The 17,451-nt window shown below is 41.6% G+C and overlaps 1 protein-coding gene across 4 annotated transcripts in view; it reads left to right on the top strand.

The window, feature by feature from the left end:
• Positions 1 to 17,451, top strand: part of Scgn (secretagogin, EF-hand calcium binding protein) — a 39,594-nt gene that overhangs the window by 6,534 nt on the left and 15,609 nt on the right. For 2 of the 4 annotated variants that reach the window (XM_004847585.3, XM_087181836.1), the window contains exons 3-6: positions 2,626 to 2,718; positions 3,678 to 3,767; positions 8,118 to 8,174; positions 8,586 to 8,663. In XM_004847585.3, coding sequence (XP_004847642.1) covers positions 2,626 to 2,718; positions 3,678 to 3,767; positions 8,118 to 8,174; positions 8,586 to 8,663 — 318 coding nt within the window. The remainder of the gene's footprint in view (positions 1 to 2,625; positions 2,719 to 3,677; positions 3,768 to 8,117; positions 8,175 to 8,585; positions 8,664 to 17,451) is intronic. The other 2 variants (XM_021260540.2, XM_021260541.2) reach the window with 2 other exon arrangements.

A 17,451-nucleotide genomic window follows, 5' to 3' on the forward strand; every position in this document is an offset into this window, starting at 1 on the left:
TTTTTTTTTTCCTTTGGTACTGGGGATCGAACTCGGGTCCTTGTGCTTGTGCAGCAGGCAACAAAACCACTCAGCTAAATCCCTGGCCCAAAGGTTCCCATATTTCTGTTACCACACCAGTCCTGGAAGTATAGAAAATTAAGGTGACATTAGGGGATCCAATAGCTTAAATTATCTCAGCTCAGAGCATTTTTTCTACTTTACTGTTATAACTCACCATCAAACATTTCCTGTGCACCAACCTCCCACAATTAATGAGACAAGATTCTAATTTCAGGGGCCAAAATCCTACAATAATGCTCTGGGTCTTCCCTCGCATACAGTTGCTTCTTCTGGCCAAGGTGCTCCTGGCTTTCTAAGAACTGACTTTCACAATTCAGGGTCTTACGACATTTAAAGTGTCCTTTTACTTAACTGATTGCCAGAGCCTATCCTGAAAACAATAAGTCCCCATGTTCTCCTTGGACTTTGAGCCATTGCTCGTTTATAACTCCCGAATGTTGGGTACTCTGCCTGTGCTGTCTGCCTCAATAGTAAGGTGTGGTGGGAGGTGCTGGTTTCAGTCTTACTTTGCCAGTATGGAGCAATGGGGAGTCACCCTCTTGGACTCTTTCCTCAGCAGTAAAATGAAAGGGCAGTGCCTACGATTCTTAGAGAAGGATGCCTGACATTCTCTGATTCTTTTCTCCTCACTCTTGCTTCCAAAACACAGACTGATTGGAAAGAAGCAGGCCCCTTGATTCAGAGTACAGCAATAGATGTGATTTACTGTGATTGTAGTGTTCCTCTTTTTATACCTCAGGTCCTACAAGGCAGAGGGTTTATGGGACTCTTCTAGATTTCCCACTCTTGGGTAACATTCACCATATGAAAAAGGTCAAGTGCAGAGATGACTGCCTAAGGACAAGAGGGCATACCTGAAAGGACTCTCAAGACATTTCTACAAAAACAGAACAAAACAAGACAAAACAAAAAACTTGAGGTATTTTCTCAGCCAGTGGTGGGAAAGCAGTAAAGGAGAGTTTCAGTGTAAGGAGCTGGAACATGTATGATGAACAATGATGAGAATGGCTACAAACCAAAACAAAAAGCTCCCTGAAGAGGAAAGTCTAGGAGGACAGCATAGAAACCAAGGGCTGAAGAGGGTGGTGACTTTTTTGTTTATAATCTCCCATGACCACTGTGAAGAAGCCATTTGTCAAAGAGCCTGGCTGGCAAGCTCTCCACAAATGTTTATTCACCTGCCCTTGTAAATTAGATGCAGGTGTCTGTTATTCTCTCCCATGGGTCCCTCCCACCACCTGCTTTTTCAGACTATCAGAGAGGGAGCCCAGGGGAAAGAAAGTCAGGGCAAGGGTGTCTGGCACAGCCTGTGCCGGAGGGCAATGGCAGGGTCTGCTTTGCTGACTGGGGTCAGGGTCATGTTCAGCACTGGCTGGGTACTCGACAAAAAGTTGTTGCCCTGGATTTTATACCTGGGTACAACTTGTTGTGGGGGGCCACCATGTTTGAGGACATCCTGTTCTAGGAGGGACAGGAACCGTGCTTGAGTTGTCCCAGACAATTCCTTTTTAATCTCAGAAGGGCTCATTCTCAGCACATCCTACAGTTATTCCTGAGAACTATGAGGGAGAAACGGGGAACTGGGTGAGTCCTAGGCCCCCAGGGAACAGCTCCAGATGTGTGCCCAGGCACAGTGTACCCACAGAGCCTTCCAGGAGCCCGGAGTCACCCTCACTCCCAACGCCAGCAGGGAGGGTGGTCAGTCCAGATCACCACCTCTTCTCAGCCCTGTAACTCACAGCTGATGGGCTCGGGGCAGGAATAGAATGATGCTACCAGAGACAATTAATTTTACATGAATTCTGCAAGTATGGAAGCTCAAAAGTGGGCAGTGTCTGGGATTGTCTCTGCCTCTCAGCAATCGCAGCAGAATTGCCTCCTTTTTGTTGATGCATCTGTCACATTTCTTGGAGTGTCCCTCTTTGGTGGTTCCCAAAGAAGATAACTAAATGTGTAGAAAAAGGTTGTACATGGAGGAGAAAGGTGACATCTTTGCTAACAATTATTTTTTTCCCTTTGGTTTTCTTTCTTTTTCTTTTTTGGTACCAGGGATTGAACTCAGGACCTTGCGCTTGCCAGACAGGTGCTCCTTTGGTTTTCTTTTTCACTATTTCACTCTTATAATTATTTTTTCCTCTGAGTGTACAAGGAAAAAATTAAGGGAATGGCTTGGAGTCTCCAAAACTGGACTTTTTAGTTAAAAATGGAAACATCTGTATATTAGTTATAATACAGTCTTTTCTTGCAACCTAATAGATAATGATATTCAAATTTATTCTCTCAGCACTCTTATCTCTCAGGTTCTTTTCATCCGTATTTTAGTGATTCACTCTAAATTTTACCTAGACATGATTTTGATAGCTTGTTGGTTCCAAAAGAAATCTCCATGCGTGCTCTCTCTTCTACAAAAGGGTAGTATCACTCACTCTAAATGACCAAGGAAGCAGATTTCCAGGCTGGGGGAACATAATGATTGGGCTATATGTTTTGAATATTTGCTATCCTAACTATATTTTTGGGATCCTGGGTGACTTTAATGTGGTTATATGTGGCCCATTGCAGGACTCAGTTATGGAGGAAAATGTGTGCAAGATGAAACAACAATTTATGACTGCCCATGGTGTCCCTAAAGAAGGTCACATAAGGATGAAAGAGGTACCATTCATGATTGTATTTTTCTTGGCTGTACTTTCTTAGGTTGTGATTTTCCTTGAAAGACAATGGGAATCTTAATATTTGATTGGGAAATTAGACTTTCTGCGCGGCAGTTGGCCTGGATAACATTTTGGAAGTAATCACTTCTCCTTTTTCATCTGCTTAGTTGCTTAGTAACAAAGACTGTGTAATTCCTTCATCATTTTATTTAGGTCAATCAATATTTGTACCTATTTTATGATTGGGGACTTGGATGATGGAGGCCTTTCAGGTACTTGAGTCATCATCTGTCTCTCTGGAGTGTCTTGTTCAAACTAATCCTTGATGTAAGGAAAAATTGACAAGACATTAAATGAGTTTAAACTTGTGCATTAGCTCCCAGTGGCGCTGATCTCCCTGAAGATTATTAAAGACAAACAAAAAAATAGCTTTTTTCAACTCAACCTCTCTTTTTGAGTACTTACTAAAGCAAGCCAGTGTTTTTAGCTTGTAACATCTAGGATGGTCCACTTCTTACCTGATCTTTCCTCCTCCAATCCCAAAAAAGGTTACTATTTAGAAAGAAATTCCACCACAGTTGCGTACTGCTTCACATGAGTACATGTACTAAGAAGAGCATAGCCCTGTGAGCATCATAAAGCACAGCTACACAAAAATAGATGATATGTCACTCCCTCAGTGTAGCCTCTGGAAGCCACCAAGAGACACGGAACATGAGCTGTATGAGGCTGTCATGGGAGTGTTTCACATCTAGTAGGAGCATGATACCTTTGGAAAAAAAAATCAATAAATCAATAAATGACAATCATGGGCTCAGGGCTGCAGCTGGACTCTGTCTTGCAAGACAGAGGAGGCCTCTGCCTTATAGTGTGCATCAAGCCTGTTACCCAGGGGATACTCCTTAAAGCAACACTGGCCAGTGTCCCTACGACCTTGACTGCTATTCTTTGCTCCTTTAGCTGGCCAGAATGTTCTTGTCTGAGGATGAAAACTTTCTTCTCCTCTTTCGCTTGGAAGCCCCCTTGGACAGCAGTGTGGAGTTCATGCAGGTGAGTGTTGTGCTGCAGCCACTGCAGTCCCAAGAAGACTGAGCAAAGAAGCCTTCAGGAGCAAGTAGGGTTGCCCCTGAGCTGCAGATCCTCTAGTGGGCTCAGCCAGGTTTGCTAAGAATGGGGTGTAGAGCAGGGAGGGCTGGCACAAGCAACAGGGACAGCACATGTCCTGTCCAAAGCCAGTACCCCTGCGGAGCTCCAGGGAACTTTGCCCTTTGAGAATTCTGTCTGGAAATCCAGCCTGTCTGTGGAACTCACTGTAGTTGTGAAGGCACAATGCAGTCAAAACATAATCTACCCATGTGCTGATCTGCTTGCAACCACTGTGCTGGGGTAGAAGCTATAGACAATATCAGTGGTCCCTCCGGCTTCCTTCTTCTGGGGGACTGCCTCTGGTTGTTTCTGCTCTGTTAGAGAAAACCACCCATGGGCTCAGATCACCACTTTTGTCCTGCGCCCAACTCCTGAAATAGTCGTCATGCTCCCATTTAGAAATGATAGCGTCTTATCCTTTGGCACTATTTTGTTTGGCTTCATGTAAAATTGGACAAGCACCTGCATAGACAGTTCGCAGAAGAAATTTGCATAGACCATAAATGGATACCAATAACCCCCACAAAATGTAATTTAAAATAAAATAAAATAACTAAGTTTTTACAATCAAAGTGGTAAAGATTTTAAGGGATCCATAAAAACCCACAGTTCTGGGCCAGGGATTTAGCTCAGTGGTTCTGCTGCCTACCTTTCAAGCACAAGGTCCCGAGTTCAATCCCCTGTACCAAAAAACAAACAAACAAACAAACAAACATCCACAGTTCAATTAAGGAAGCCCTGAGATTGTCAAGGATGCTCTGCTAAAAGCCATGTCATGTGGAATAATTTTCTGGAAAGTAATTTTGCAAAAATTTAACTAGGGTCCTTTCAAATTTCACTGTCTGTGGGGCCAGGGATTTAGCTCAGTGGTTTTGCCGCCTGCTGTGCAAGTGCAAGGACCTGAGTTTGATCCCTGGTACCAAAATAAATAAGCAAATAAATAAATAAATAAAATTTCACTGTCTAGTGTTACTTTTTAAAGACTTAATAATTCTACTTCTCCAAGCATCTTTCTTAGACCCCTAATCAAAGACATAGAGCAAAGTTTTTTCTGTATGATCACGTTTGTTAAAGGTTGCAGCGTAAATTTAAAACTGAAAATAATATAAAAGCCTAACACTGAATGAAGAATGAGGTAAACTATGATACATTTATATGATTTATTCATTCTGCAAGTACTCATGAGTACTCATGTGTATGCTTGGAATGGTTCTAGGTGCATCAGGTTTAGTAGAAAAAGATCCCCTCTGACTATCACACGTCACTAAAGATCAGATTCCCAAAGAACAGCTTATGGCAAGGAGCTTTGTTAAGAAACAAAACTGTGTATGCAGTGTGATCTTAATTTTGTTTTAAAATGCATTTATCCTCACATTTGCACATATAAGATGAGTAATACACACAAGACAAATAATGATTGCAAATGGTATGATTTCAGATGATTTTCATATTCTTTGTATTTTTGTATTTTCCATTTGTATGTAGAATCATAGTTATTTAAGTTACTTTAATAACATTTTAAAAATGCTTGTAATTTTGTTTAAAATGCTCATAGAAAATTTTAAGTGAAGGGCCAGGGATTTAGCTCAGTGATTTTGTTGCCTGCCTTGCAAGCTCAAGGTCCTGAGTTTGATCCTCTGTATCCCCCCCCCCAATTTTTTTTTAAGTGAAAAAAACCCAAACTAGTCATGTGTAGGGCATTAGGACCAGCAATTAGGTTTTGCTGTGTAAGTAATCAAAGCATGAGAGGAAGAAACCACATAGAAATAGTAATTATCTCTGGGGATTATAAATTCTACTTTGAGTTTCTGAACATTATAAATTTCTACTTTTTGTATTTCATTAGTTTTGTACAATAAGTATGGCTTATTTTTTAAATCAGAAAAAAGTATTAGTATGCTAGATCTTGCGCAGTCTAGAATAACTGCAAGAAATGGAAAGAGTAAATAGTATGCGGAAGCTTTTTATCTTTTTAAAAAATATATTCTATTTTCCCTTCCTTTCTAGTTTGTAAATTTGTTTGTGTAAAGAAGAATTTTCCTGGGCTGGAGATTTAGATCAGTGGTTTTGCCACCTGCCTCACAAGTGCAAGGTCCCAAGTTTGATCTCCAGTACAAAAAAAAAAAAAGAAGAATTTTCCCTTTCTCTGAAGAACGTCTGTTTTGCAGATGTCATTGTGGATTTTTGAATTCTTTTAAAAAATTAAATTGGTTATAACCTATTATACCCTGCACATTTTATTAAATTCTAAGTTAATGTCTTTGTTCACCAGAACCATAAAATCTTTTTTTTTTTTGGTACTGGGGATCAAACTCAGGACCTTACGCTTTTGAGGCAGGCAGCGGAACCATTGAGCTAAACCTCCGACCCAGAACCATAGGATCTTAATGTCCAACTTCAGCTCAAGTGCCATTATAGTATAAGACATTATTTCTGTTCTTTTCTCTCTCTTTTTTTTGTTGTTGAGAAAGAGTGTCACTATGCAGTTCAGGCTGGCCTTGAACTCATGGAGATCCTTCTGGTTCAGCCTCCCGAGTGCTGGGATTACAGGTGTGTGCCACCACACCCAGCACAAGATACTATTTCTATCTTGTTTTCTTTAATCCCACACATTTTTAGCAGTCAACATTTATTTCAGTTTGCCCACATATTTGCCATTATCGTTGCTGGCTATTCCTTTTTGTATCTTGGATGTCCTTCATGTTTCACCTTCTTCCTAGCATACAACCTTTCCTAAGAGTCAGTTGGTACCAAACTATTTCTGGTTGTCTAGAAGTCTCTTTACTTTGCCTTCATTCTTTAATGATAGTCCTGCTAAATATTCACATAAAAATCTTTGGCCTTCCAAGGACCCAACTGTAGTAAACTCTAAGATCATTTAGATAGAGAATACTTGAAAAATAGCATTTAAGAAGCATGCAAAATGTTTTAAAAATTATTTGAAATTTTCATAGTTTTGGTCTATTCACCTAATAAAAGTTAGAATATAAATCGCACTTAACTTATAGCTTTGTAAGTTTAGCTAAATTCTGGCCTAAATGACAGAGGCTGAAAGGAGTGATGTTCCTGAACTGTTCTCCCTAAATAGCAGCATCAGATCAACATCTCCCATTCTCCCTACAGTGTCTGCAGTCAGGGCCCCGACTTGAAATAAGGTCCCTGCAGTCGGTAACATGGACAACCTAGCTAGGACCTAAACAGAATCTTGTCTATTAAAAAACACAACTACCTTGTGCTACTTTTCATTTTGTGTAAGTGTTAAGAAGCGTACAAAATGATGAGTCTTGTCTATGGAGTAATCAGAAGTGGTTACAGTAACAGCATTTGTCCAAGAAAGCAGTTCCTCAAAGACTTCTAGCTGTTTTGTCATCTGGTTCAGAATGCAATCATATTTTCAGCTAGAAGAATGCTGATCTCAAACCAAGGAGAGGGACAGCTTGTCAGAAGCAGTTTGTTCCCTCTCCCCAGAGCCAAGACTGTTTAGGCGACTTTTCTGCAGATTGTTATCAATATTGTTTAGTTCGGGGCCTGGGATTTAGCTTAGTGGTGCCACCGCCTGCCTCGCAAGGGCAAGGTCTGGAGTTCGATCCCAGGTACTGCCCCCCCCAAATATATATATATATATATATATATATATATATATATATATATATAGCTCAGTTCATCCTTTCATTAAGATACTGCAACGTGGAGTTCTGTAAAGAGATGATTCAGTCTGATTTCCCACCTTGTGTGGCACCCAGGATTTGTCTCTTGTTTACCACAAGTCCGACTGTCTGATGACACTGCAGGCTGTGTCACCTGGGCCCAGCACATACACCTGGAGTGGGCTTTGGTTCCACTTCACACCTCTCTGGGTTTGTGCCTCCCTATCATGTGGGTCTTGTAGGAGTCCTCTCACTTTCTTGCCAGCTCAGCTGTGTATTTAAGGTGTTGTTTTTCAGTGTTCCGCATTTTTAAGTGGTTAGTGCAGAGAAGGTTTCTTAGTTTGTAATATTGCTCAAATTGAAGTCCTTTCCTTCTTATCTTTCTATTTTGAGCTTCTCCAAAGAACCCTAGCAATGTGATCTTCATGAATTTGAGTTCAGTCTGAACAATTGCTGTCACCAAAGGAAGCCCAAAATTCCTTGTAAAAAAGCTTATTTGTATTCAGTTAAGAACTGTTTTCAGATACCTAAGCATAGGAAATAACAGCAATAAGTCAACCCCAAAGTATTGGGGGATAAATGGACTAATGATCTTTGTGTATTTCAGATTTGGCGCAGATACGATGCGGACAGCAGTGGCTTCATATCAGCTGCTGAGCTTCGAGTAAGTGTCACTGGGCGAAGGGGACTGTCACGGTGAAGTGCTGCTTTGTTTATCATTGGGAATTTGATTAATAAAAAACATGAGTTTGCTTTCTGTGGCCCCCCAAAAAATGGATTTGAATTTTTTACATTTGAAACAATGTATTCATGTTTGGAAGATTTACAAAATTCAGGTTACATTGCTGTCTTTGGGAAAGAGGCATAACTGAGCATTTAGAATACTTTTTTTCACCCCAGGGGCCATTTTCTGGGTCCCATGAGTTCTCTTTAAACAGTGATAGCTCTGCAATTATGAATTGATTGCTTGTTAAAAGCGTTTTATTTCCTCCTTGAAACAGACAAACAGGCCTCTCGAGACCTTTGCAGCTTATTTACTTGCTGAATAAATGTCACTTTTCTCTTGATGTCACAGAACTTCCTCCGAGACCTTTTCTTCCACCACAAAAAGGCCATTTCAGAGGCAAAACTGGAAGAATACACAGACACCATGGTGAGTCACAGAGAGTGACTTGCAGGATGGTGGCACTTGGCGGCCTCCTCCAGCCCTTGGGACTTGCTTGTAGACTGAATGAATGCATGAGAAAAACCTCGTTGCTGGGGAGCACTGGGTAAAATTGAGCTGTTTTAGCCCCTCTCAACCTCAGGAACAGATTGCATGAAAGCCTCACTTGTTTCTGGGGAAACCAGGAAACTCCAGGTGACATTAGGTTTCTAAGCACCTAGACAGCGACTTCCATGTTAATTAGTCACACAGCAATGAGTAAGCAGGGACCTAGTCTGTCAGACGGACACTGCTCCCTGCCGACGTAGTGGGTGACTCTCAGCACTGAGTGCGCTGACCTGGAGTAGCGGAAAGTCAGGCAGATGGAAGATATGTGTCTTTCCTCTGCCACTTACTCTATCACCTAGGAAAAGTGTCAAGCTTCTAAGCTTTGTTTACTTATCTGTAATATGAGACCTAAGGGTACCTCATTACTTTGAGGCAAAGGGACTCCATGCAGGTAGAACGCCAAGTTGAGGGCTGGGGATTTAGCTCAGTGGTTCTGCCGCCTGCCTCAAAAGTGAAAGGTCCCAAGTTTGATCCCCGCACCAAAAAAAAAAAAAAGAACACCAAGTTGTGTGTGTCTGGGACAGAATCAGTGCACATGTTTGCTCTCCCTGTAGTGCAGTGGTACCGTGAAATTGTCCTTAGTTGGTTTCAGCAGATGCAACAATGAGTATTAAATCGTTTTGGCTGTAAAGGTACAGCCAGTCAGAAGGTAATTGACACTGACAAGTTGTAGCACCAAACAAACATCAAAATGTTTCGAGTACCAAACTCAAGTTTCAAAGCAGTTAAGTACAGAGCTATGACTGTAGTTGTGTCCTCATTGTGAGTATTTCACAATCCTCTCATGGTGCCCTTGTCCCAAAGAAAGCTGAGACTATTTCAGTGTGAAGTTCCCTGCCTTTGAGAACTCGGGCTCATACTCGGTTTTGCTACCTCACACAATGCATTTCTCCCAGCACTAGCCAACAATTCCTGTGGAACTGGCTTCTCCACTTAGTGTCTTCTCATTCCCAGCTCTGCACTTCAGCTCATCAGATCTGCATCTTTTAGTAAGGAAGCAGTGTGCTGACCAAGGCTTAACTGTGTACTTGTGAGATCGTTACAGTTATTATGTAACGGTTCCTGAGCAGACTGATCTCACTGAGCCTTGGGTTGGAGAGTCAGGGGTGCAGACCACTGAGAAGAGAGTATGGGCTTCTCTCACAACGTGAGCCCCTAAGTTGATCGGCAGAGGCTTGGAGCTGGTGTTTCCCAACACTGAAACTCACTTTAAAGGTCATGTGACTAAGAAATGCCAAAGATCGGGCCGGGGATTTAGCTCAGTGGTTCCAGTGCCTGTCTCAAAAGCACAAGGTGCTGAGTTCTATCCCTGGCACCAAAACAAAACAAAAAAACCCTTTGCTTGATCATTTTGGGCTGGGGATTCAGCTCAGTGGTTCTGCTGCCTGGACCACAAGCACAAGGACCCGAGTTCAATCCCTGGTACCAAAAAAAAAAATATGCCAAAGGTATCAGTTGTACTGGAAGCTAACCTGCCCTGGTTTTTAGTCCTGGGCCCTCTTTGCCTTGAAACCTGGACCCCACTATTCTGAATGCTACTTCCTGTCATATGATCTGCCCTGGGAAGGAAGAAAGTGTTCTGGACCATGATCATTTATAAATGCCCTGGATAGGAGAAAGGATGATGTCAAGGGGAGAATTAAATCCCAGGACAGGATCTCAATTAAGGAAGCAAATTGGCTTCTTACTATGTCTATTTTTTTTAATAGCATGCAAAGTGATACTCAAAATCCTGAATAAATACGAGCATGGGACTAAAGGTCAAGTGCAAAGTTCCGCAGAAGGAGGAAGCAGTTTTCTGGTCACAAGATGGGTCACTAGGTCCTTTCGACCTAAGCTGCAGGGAGCCCTGCAATAGAATGAACAATATAAGCAGGAAATTTGATGGAAATAGCCAAAGGCCAGAACAACAGGAGATTCTTTTTCTAGTTGAGCATATTTAATTTCTTAACATTTTAACAATATTTATTTTATATCCTAATTTCTTTCTCTTTTTTTTTGGTACCGGGTATTGAACTCGGGACTTTGCGCTTCCAAGGCAGGCGCTGGAACCACGGAGCCAAATCCCCGGCCCTATCCTAATTTCTTAGTCCTTAATTAAAGTGATACAGTTTTAGGAAATAATTGCTCCCTTCCTTTTTTTGTTGCGCATGTGCTAGCAAAGTAGGAAAAAGAGACTATGAAAGAATAAGCAAAGAATGTAGGAAATGCAAAGATGGGAAAAGAAAAGTGCGTGTTTATATGAACCCTTTTACTTTTATTTTTTTTTGTTTTTTTTTTTGTTTTTATTTTTTGAACCCTTTTAAGAGAAGCAGTATCAACCCACAAAGTTCTAGGAGGACACTGTAAAGTGTTTCACAGAATTCATCTGGAGCCACATTTAAAACCCACAAGTTACATAGCATGGTAGTGTGGGCTTCTTTTCAGACATCATGCATATATTTTTTTCTCACTTTTCAAGCCGCATAATGACATTGTTCATCAAGCACTGTTAGTGCATTATTCAGCAAATACTTTGATCACATAAATCAACCTTGGTTAGCAGAGGGCAATCAGCTGCCATGTGCAGTTCCTTCTTTTAAGTGAAACAGCTCTATGCTTAGAGCTCTGTGTCACAGGAACTTCTGGAAGTGCACTCCTATTTCAGCTGGGTTTGCAGTGCACCTGCCACCTGACTGTGGATAAATTAAGTGACACCTTGGTTAAAGGTATGTGTATACCAGCTCCTGGTACAATTAGCTAATAGCTCATCCAGACAGTAAATGTAAATGAAAGCTCTTTTAGCTCTTCCCAGTTCCTCTGGAGGTTTTGATCTAAAGTCTTTGGCTGAGTGCCACACAGCAGTAATAAATACTGTGCTTTGAACATGGCAGAATGTGTCTCACAAGAGGCTTGCTCCCTAATTCAACAGCTCTTACAGTTCAGCCTTCTGGAACACCTGCGTGCTGGGCACATTTTTAAACATTGATGTAGCAGAATATTAGCACTGGCTGTTGCTATGTCACTTTTATTCACTTATAAAGCATGAACTATGCAAAATGAATAGATTCACATTTTGCATCTTTAGCTTATTTCCCGTATTTTCTAGCATATGAAGCACTTTGACTTTGAAGGCCTGTCCTCATTCCCTACTAATAATACTAAACTACTTTCTGATTGCTTAATATATTGTAGCTATATTTTTTCCTACTTTTCTTCATCTGCCTCTTGCTCATCCTTCAAGATTCAGTTAGATATTGTCTTGCCCCGAAAAGCTTCTTCCATAGTGAGTCCCAGGATCCCTTCTCCAGGTCCCATTCATTTAATTCCTCCCCCAAATATTCATTAAATATTTACCATGCCTCAGGCACTGTTCAAGTCACTGGGGATTCAACAGGGAGCAAAATTGGCAAAGAAAAGACTGAGGAGAAACAGTATATGTAATAAATAATAAATCATGTTGCATGATAGAGAGTAATGAGTGTTGTGGAAAAAATGGAGTTGTAGAGCCTGCTGGGGATGTCTGTGGTCCAGGGCAGCTGCGGTGATGGCTGGGGAGAAGGTGTAATTTCCAACAGGTTGCCCAAGGAAGGCAAGAGGTGAGGAAGGACTACGGTAGAGCTAGCACAGGCCAGAGGGCAGACACATTTGAGATATTTTGGAGCAGCGAGAGCCAGTGTGGCTGGAGCAGAGTGAGCAAGGATGAGACTAACCAGTGTCCAGACCACGCTGGGCTTTTAGGCGCTTGTGAGAACTTGCAGCTCTGTCTGGGCAAGACGGGGGCTGCTAGAGGGTCTGAGGCAGAGGATGTCACCATCTGGCTGCTGTGCCGAGAAGAGCTTGGAATGGAACGGACAAGACTGGAATCAAGAGGACTCATAAGCTGCCCTTGCTTCCACCCAGGTGAGAGATGGCAGCAGGGGCCTCCAGCTTGGGATAGAGAAGTTTGTGGGATGGAATTGACAGGATTTGCTGATAGAACATGTGAGTCTGGGATGGCACTGACACAATCCATGTGTGGGTATGGTGCCATGCCAGCCTGTGCCTCCTTGAGGGCAAGGACAGCATCTTTTCTCCATGTGCCAGCCCACAAATGGGCTAGGCACATAGTAGGCAACTTAGTGCAAATTAACTTGAATTTTCCATTCTTATCTAATAGCGAGCTATGACTAAACCATGGCAGAATCTTGCCCTGCACTCCCGTTATAGCTCTTGCTCCCCTGGTTTGCCTGGAAGATTGCAGATTGTACATCCCAGGCTTCACACACGCTTTCTCCAAGTAGTGCCTCAAGTCTGAAATTCCTTTTTTCTTTTCCCTTAAAGTGGACTCTCCCCAGAAAGGGAGCCTGGCAGTGCTGGCGTGCATCCATGTGATAGTCTACTTTCATGGAACATCAACCAGCACATATTCTGCTATTGAGTATTTTAATCATAATAATTGTGTTCACTTTATACTGAGCTGATTTTGAAGCATTTTCAAACATCTCATTTGATTCACACCAAATCACATAAAACTCCCTCTCTACCAAATGAAACTTCCGAGGATTATAGATTTTAACAGGTCAAATGTGTAAAGAGAGGAGTGGAAATTCACAACTCAATCTGCCTTGAAAGCCTGTTTTCCACTGTCACATTCTTGTCTCAATGTTGAAATTTTACGTTGTTAAAAAGAAAATTTTCAAAAGAGGGAGAGCAAGGCTCTACAGACAAGTCGGGAAGAGGACATCCTGGGAAGGGGGCCGGGGATTTAGCTCAGTGGTTTTGCTGCCTGCTGTGCAAGTGCAAGGACCCAAGTTTGATCCCCGATACCAAAAAAAAAAAAAAAAAAACAATCCTGGGAAGAAATAGAAGAATCAGGTAATTATAAATCAAGTGAGGGAACCTGGATTGTCTAAATAGCTTTAAATATAAGACAATACAGGAACCACAATAGGATTTATTACCCAGAAAAAAAGATTTTTCTTAGCATAAAGTTCCTAATAATCCAAAGAATTGACAGTTTATTAAACACCAAGCAGAAAACAAATTAATGAAAGGCAATGGGAAATAAAGAACAACACAATAGTTCTGATGAAGACAGAAACTGCCATTCAGCTGGGGAAGGGAGGGGAGAGAGGAGTGAATGGTGCCTACATACAACCCCAAAAGCTCTCATTCAGACAGCCCCCCATCAAAGGAGGGGGCCAGGGAGGAGGCTGTGAGAGTTCAGAAAGTCAGTGCAGTCTCTGGCTTAAAGGACCTGGTGTGGCGTACACTCAGCCTGGCACTCTGAGTTGGTACAGCCATTCTCTTAATAACCTCCAGGCTTAAATCTAAGGAACCACTAATTGGCAGCATCTTGCAGCCGCATGCCCAGAGCTGAAGAAACCTTGTGATGTGTAAGTCTTGATGATGTAGAGTTTAGATCCATTGTAGCATTCTGGGATCAGGGGGATCAAAGAGGTCTTGTCCATTGGCTGAGACATTACTATTATTCTGTGTCTGTTTCACTGCTAAAACATCATAGCTGTTCTGCTCAGGTGTGCTGCAGTTAAACACTCATTTTGTTTGAAATCAACCCCTGGAGCTAGGGCCATGACTAAAATAACTCTCCTCAAGCAGCCCCTTATATCCTCTTTATGCACTGAGATGATTGCTAAGGAAGTCTGCTGAGTCTCTGCCCAAAGATCTGTGTTTGATCAGAAGATGAAATGAGTTTGATTTTGGCCAATCTTTTTCATTCCTCTCTAAGTTGCAGAGGAGGCCATACTTTCCAATGAACAGATTTTAGAATAGGACTACTGGGCTGGGGATTTAGCTCAGTGGTTCCGGCGCCTGCCTTGCAAGCGCAAGGTCCCAAGTTCAATCAATCCCTGGTACCAAAAACAAAACAAAACAAAACAGAACAATAGAATAGGACTATTGATTTTTTAAGGACTTCTTCCTTTTCCCTAGAGAACTTTGAGTGTATTAACTTTTAGAAATAAACTCTTGAAAATGACTTCTACATCCTGAGCTCTAAGTGACTCACCAAGTGTGAAATCACATTACTGCTCCTTTAATGACTTTTTATTGAACAAGGAACACAGTCATGGTAACACTACGTTAAAGCTTTGGTTCTAAGGTTTAGCATAAAATGCTAAATGGATTCAAATTGACCTGAATAAGGATTGACACATTGGAAAACTCCCTAAGTGTGACTAATGAATGAGTCATGCCAAACAGCCAATCAGGAGAGAGAAGCTGAGGTCTCACACATTGTCTTACCCTGATTCCTAATTAATGTTCCGGAAAAGGAAGGAAATAAAACACTGTTGTGATCCTGAAGCAGGATGTGCTGCCAGCAGTGGACAGGGAATGATTAGCTGCCTGGCTAGAACATTATTAGATAATGTTTAGTTTGGTGAATGTAAGCTAATAACCCTGGGAGATGTTAAGTTCATGTACCAAATGAAAGCACAGAACTTGAAATATTGTAAAGCAACAAATTAAATTCTGAGACTTTGACAGACAAAGGGAATTATATGTGGTTATGCTGGCCCCCATTCTGTACCCTGGTCTTGACTCTCATCCTTCCTACCTGGATTAAAGTAGCCACCTCTGGCTTGCTTCCCTCCTAGATCAGGGCACACACCTCTCTGAGCCAGATCAACCTGAGACAGGTCAGGGCTCAGTCCTGAGGTATCTCCTCTTCCTGTGTCTACCGTTGCTCTACAGAGGATATAAACTGTTGTTTGGATTTAAGTCCTAGCTAAAGACTGACAACCTCTAGTGTGTATCACTGGCTCAGACCATTTCTCTGAGCTCCTTGAGTGTGCTTGGGTGTGTATCACCATGTCTAGATGCATCTCAAACTTAGCATGTCTAAATTGACATCCTGAACTCCACTCACAAACCTGCTCCACTGGGGTGAACTTGACCTTTCAGATTTTTCAAGGCAAAACTCTTGAAAGCATCTTTAATGCCTCTTTCTCTATCACTCCATATCTAATCAGCCGATCCTACTGGATACTATATTCGTTCATTTTTTGTTGCTATAACAAAATATCCCCTTTAAGGTAAAAAATAACTACTAAGAATGGTTTCCAAGAACGTTGTTGAATGAAAAAAGCAAGCTGCAAAAGAGTATATAGAATATGGTCCTATTGGCAGTAGGTTCTATCTATTGGTAGGTAGTATGTGTGTGTGCACACATTTTAGAAGTTTCTAGGATACAAGGATTCTTTGAGTGGTCATTACCTCTAGAGTAGGTAAGGGAGGGATATTGTATTCTTCCTGCTGGATATGTGTGTATTTTTCACTTCTGTCATATATCCTACTTTAATGCTCAATTACCAGTTGTTTAAGAAATTCACAGATTGGTTCCTCTATCACTAGACAATAGTTATGTTTTGGTTCTATTGTGTGAGAAACTATCAACTGAAGAGAACTACTACTAATCCAGTAGTGATTTAGGTAAATTTATATTTCACAATAACTATTATGTCTATCAAGATCTGAAAAGTTATAAAGAAACATATTAACCAGTTTAGGGAAAATGCTGGGTAACTCAGTTCCTAAGATATATCTTTCCTGAGAAGGGAACTACCATTCACAAAATTTTAAGGAGTTTGTAAGACATTGTACTCCATTTCTGGGCACACTTATAGTGCTTTCATTACTTAACTTTCTTATTGTTGGGACACAATATTTGACACCCATAACTTAAAAGAGGAGAGGTTTAATTTAGCTCATGATTTCAGGGGATTCAGTCCATGGTCATCTGGCTCCAAGTTAGAAACATCATGGTGGAAAGGTGTGGTAGAACAAAGATGTTTAGTTCATAGTGGCTAAGAATGAGTGCAGGGGAATAGCATCAGAGAGGATGAGGCCAGGGATCAGACATAGACTCTAAGGCTGCACCTTCATGACCCCAGACACACCCAGAAGTGTGCTCTACCAATCTTCTGAGTGGCTCCCAAGCCAATCAAGTTGATGCACTCAAGCTTACTTATCACAGCAACTACTTATAGTTCTACTGGAAATGGTGACCTCTGAGCAAGGGACTGGGAAAGCAACAGTAGAGGTGAGGATGTTCTGTAAGATCCTCACAACCCTACTGCAGATACCCTTCCAAAGGGAATCCTACCCCCAACTGTCATAGCTCTCCAGGAATGAATTAGTGCCAAGAGGAGGAAAAATACTGAGGCCCATGTTTCTTTTAACTCAACAAATTTTGGATGACTACCACATGCAGGCTGTTGTCCCGGGTACTTGGGGCATATCATAGACAAAACAACCATACTGTCTAGCACTTATCAACATTTCATCTGGATCCTGTCTATGACCCTGGACATGTTACCACACCTTTATGCCCTTGTCCTCAGCTGCTCAGTGCAGAAGAAGCAGGCCTATGGGTAATGTGCCTGGTGAACTACATGTAGGTGGTAATGGAACATCCAGCCCCAAATCCCACCCAAGCAGTAGGTGGGGCTGGATGTAGTGTCATGTTTAAGGGACACAATTGGACATGTTGTATGTCCAAATGTATAAAAATATGACCTATGTCTTAAGAGATTCTACGATATAAATGTTTGGTGCCAGTGTTTGGGGAGAATGGGCTTTCAAATTCACTTGAAATGAAAACTGATTTGGAGAGGGAGAAAGGATAGAAGACTAGTGTATTTTTTTAAGGCAAAAATCTGTTAGATATATTTTAAGATTTTTTTCA

Source organism: Heterocephalus glaber, unplaced genomic scaffold, assembly GCF_053883595.1.
Source record: "Heterocephalus glaber isolate CG9 unplaced genomic scaffold, H.glaber_assembly_v1.0 deba00001472, whole genome shotgun sequence".
In the NCBI taxonomy this organism is placed as follows: Eukaryota; Metazoa; Chordata; class Mammalia; order Rodentia; family Bathyergidae; genus Heterocephalus; species Heterocephalus glaber.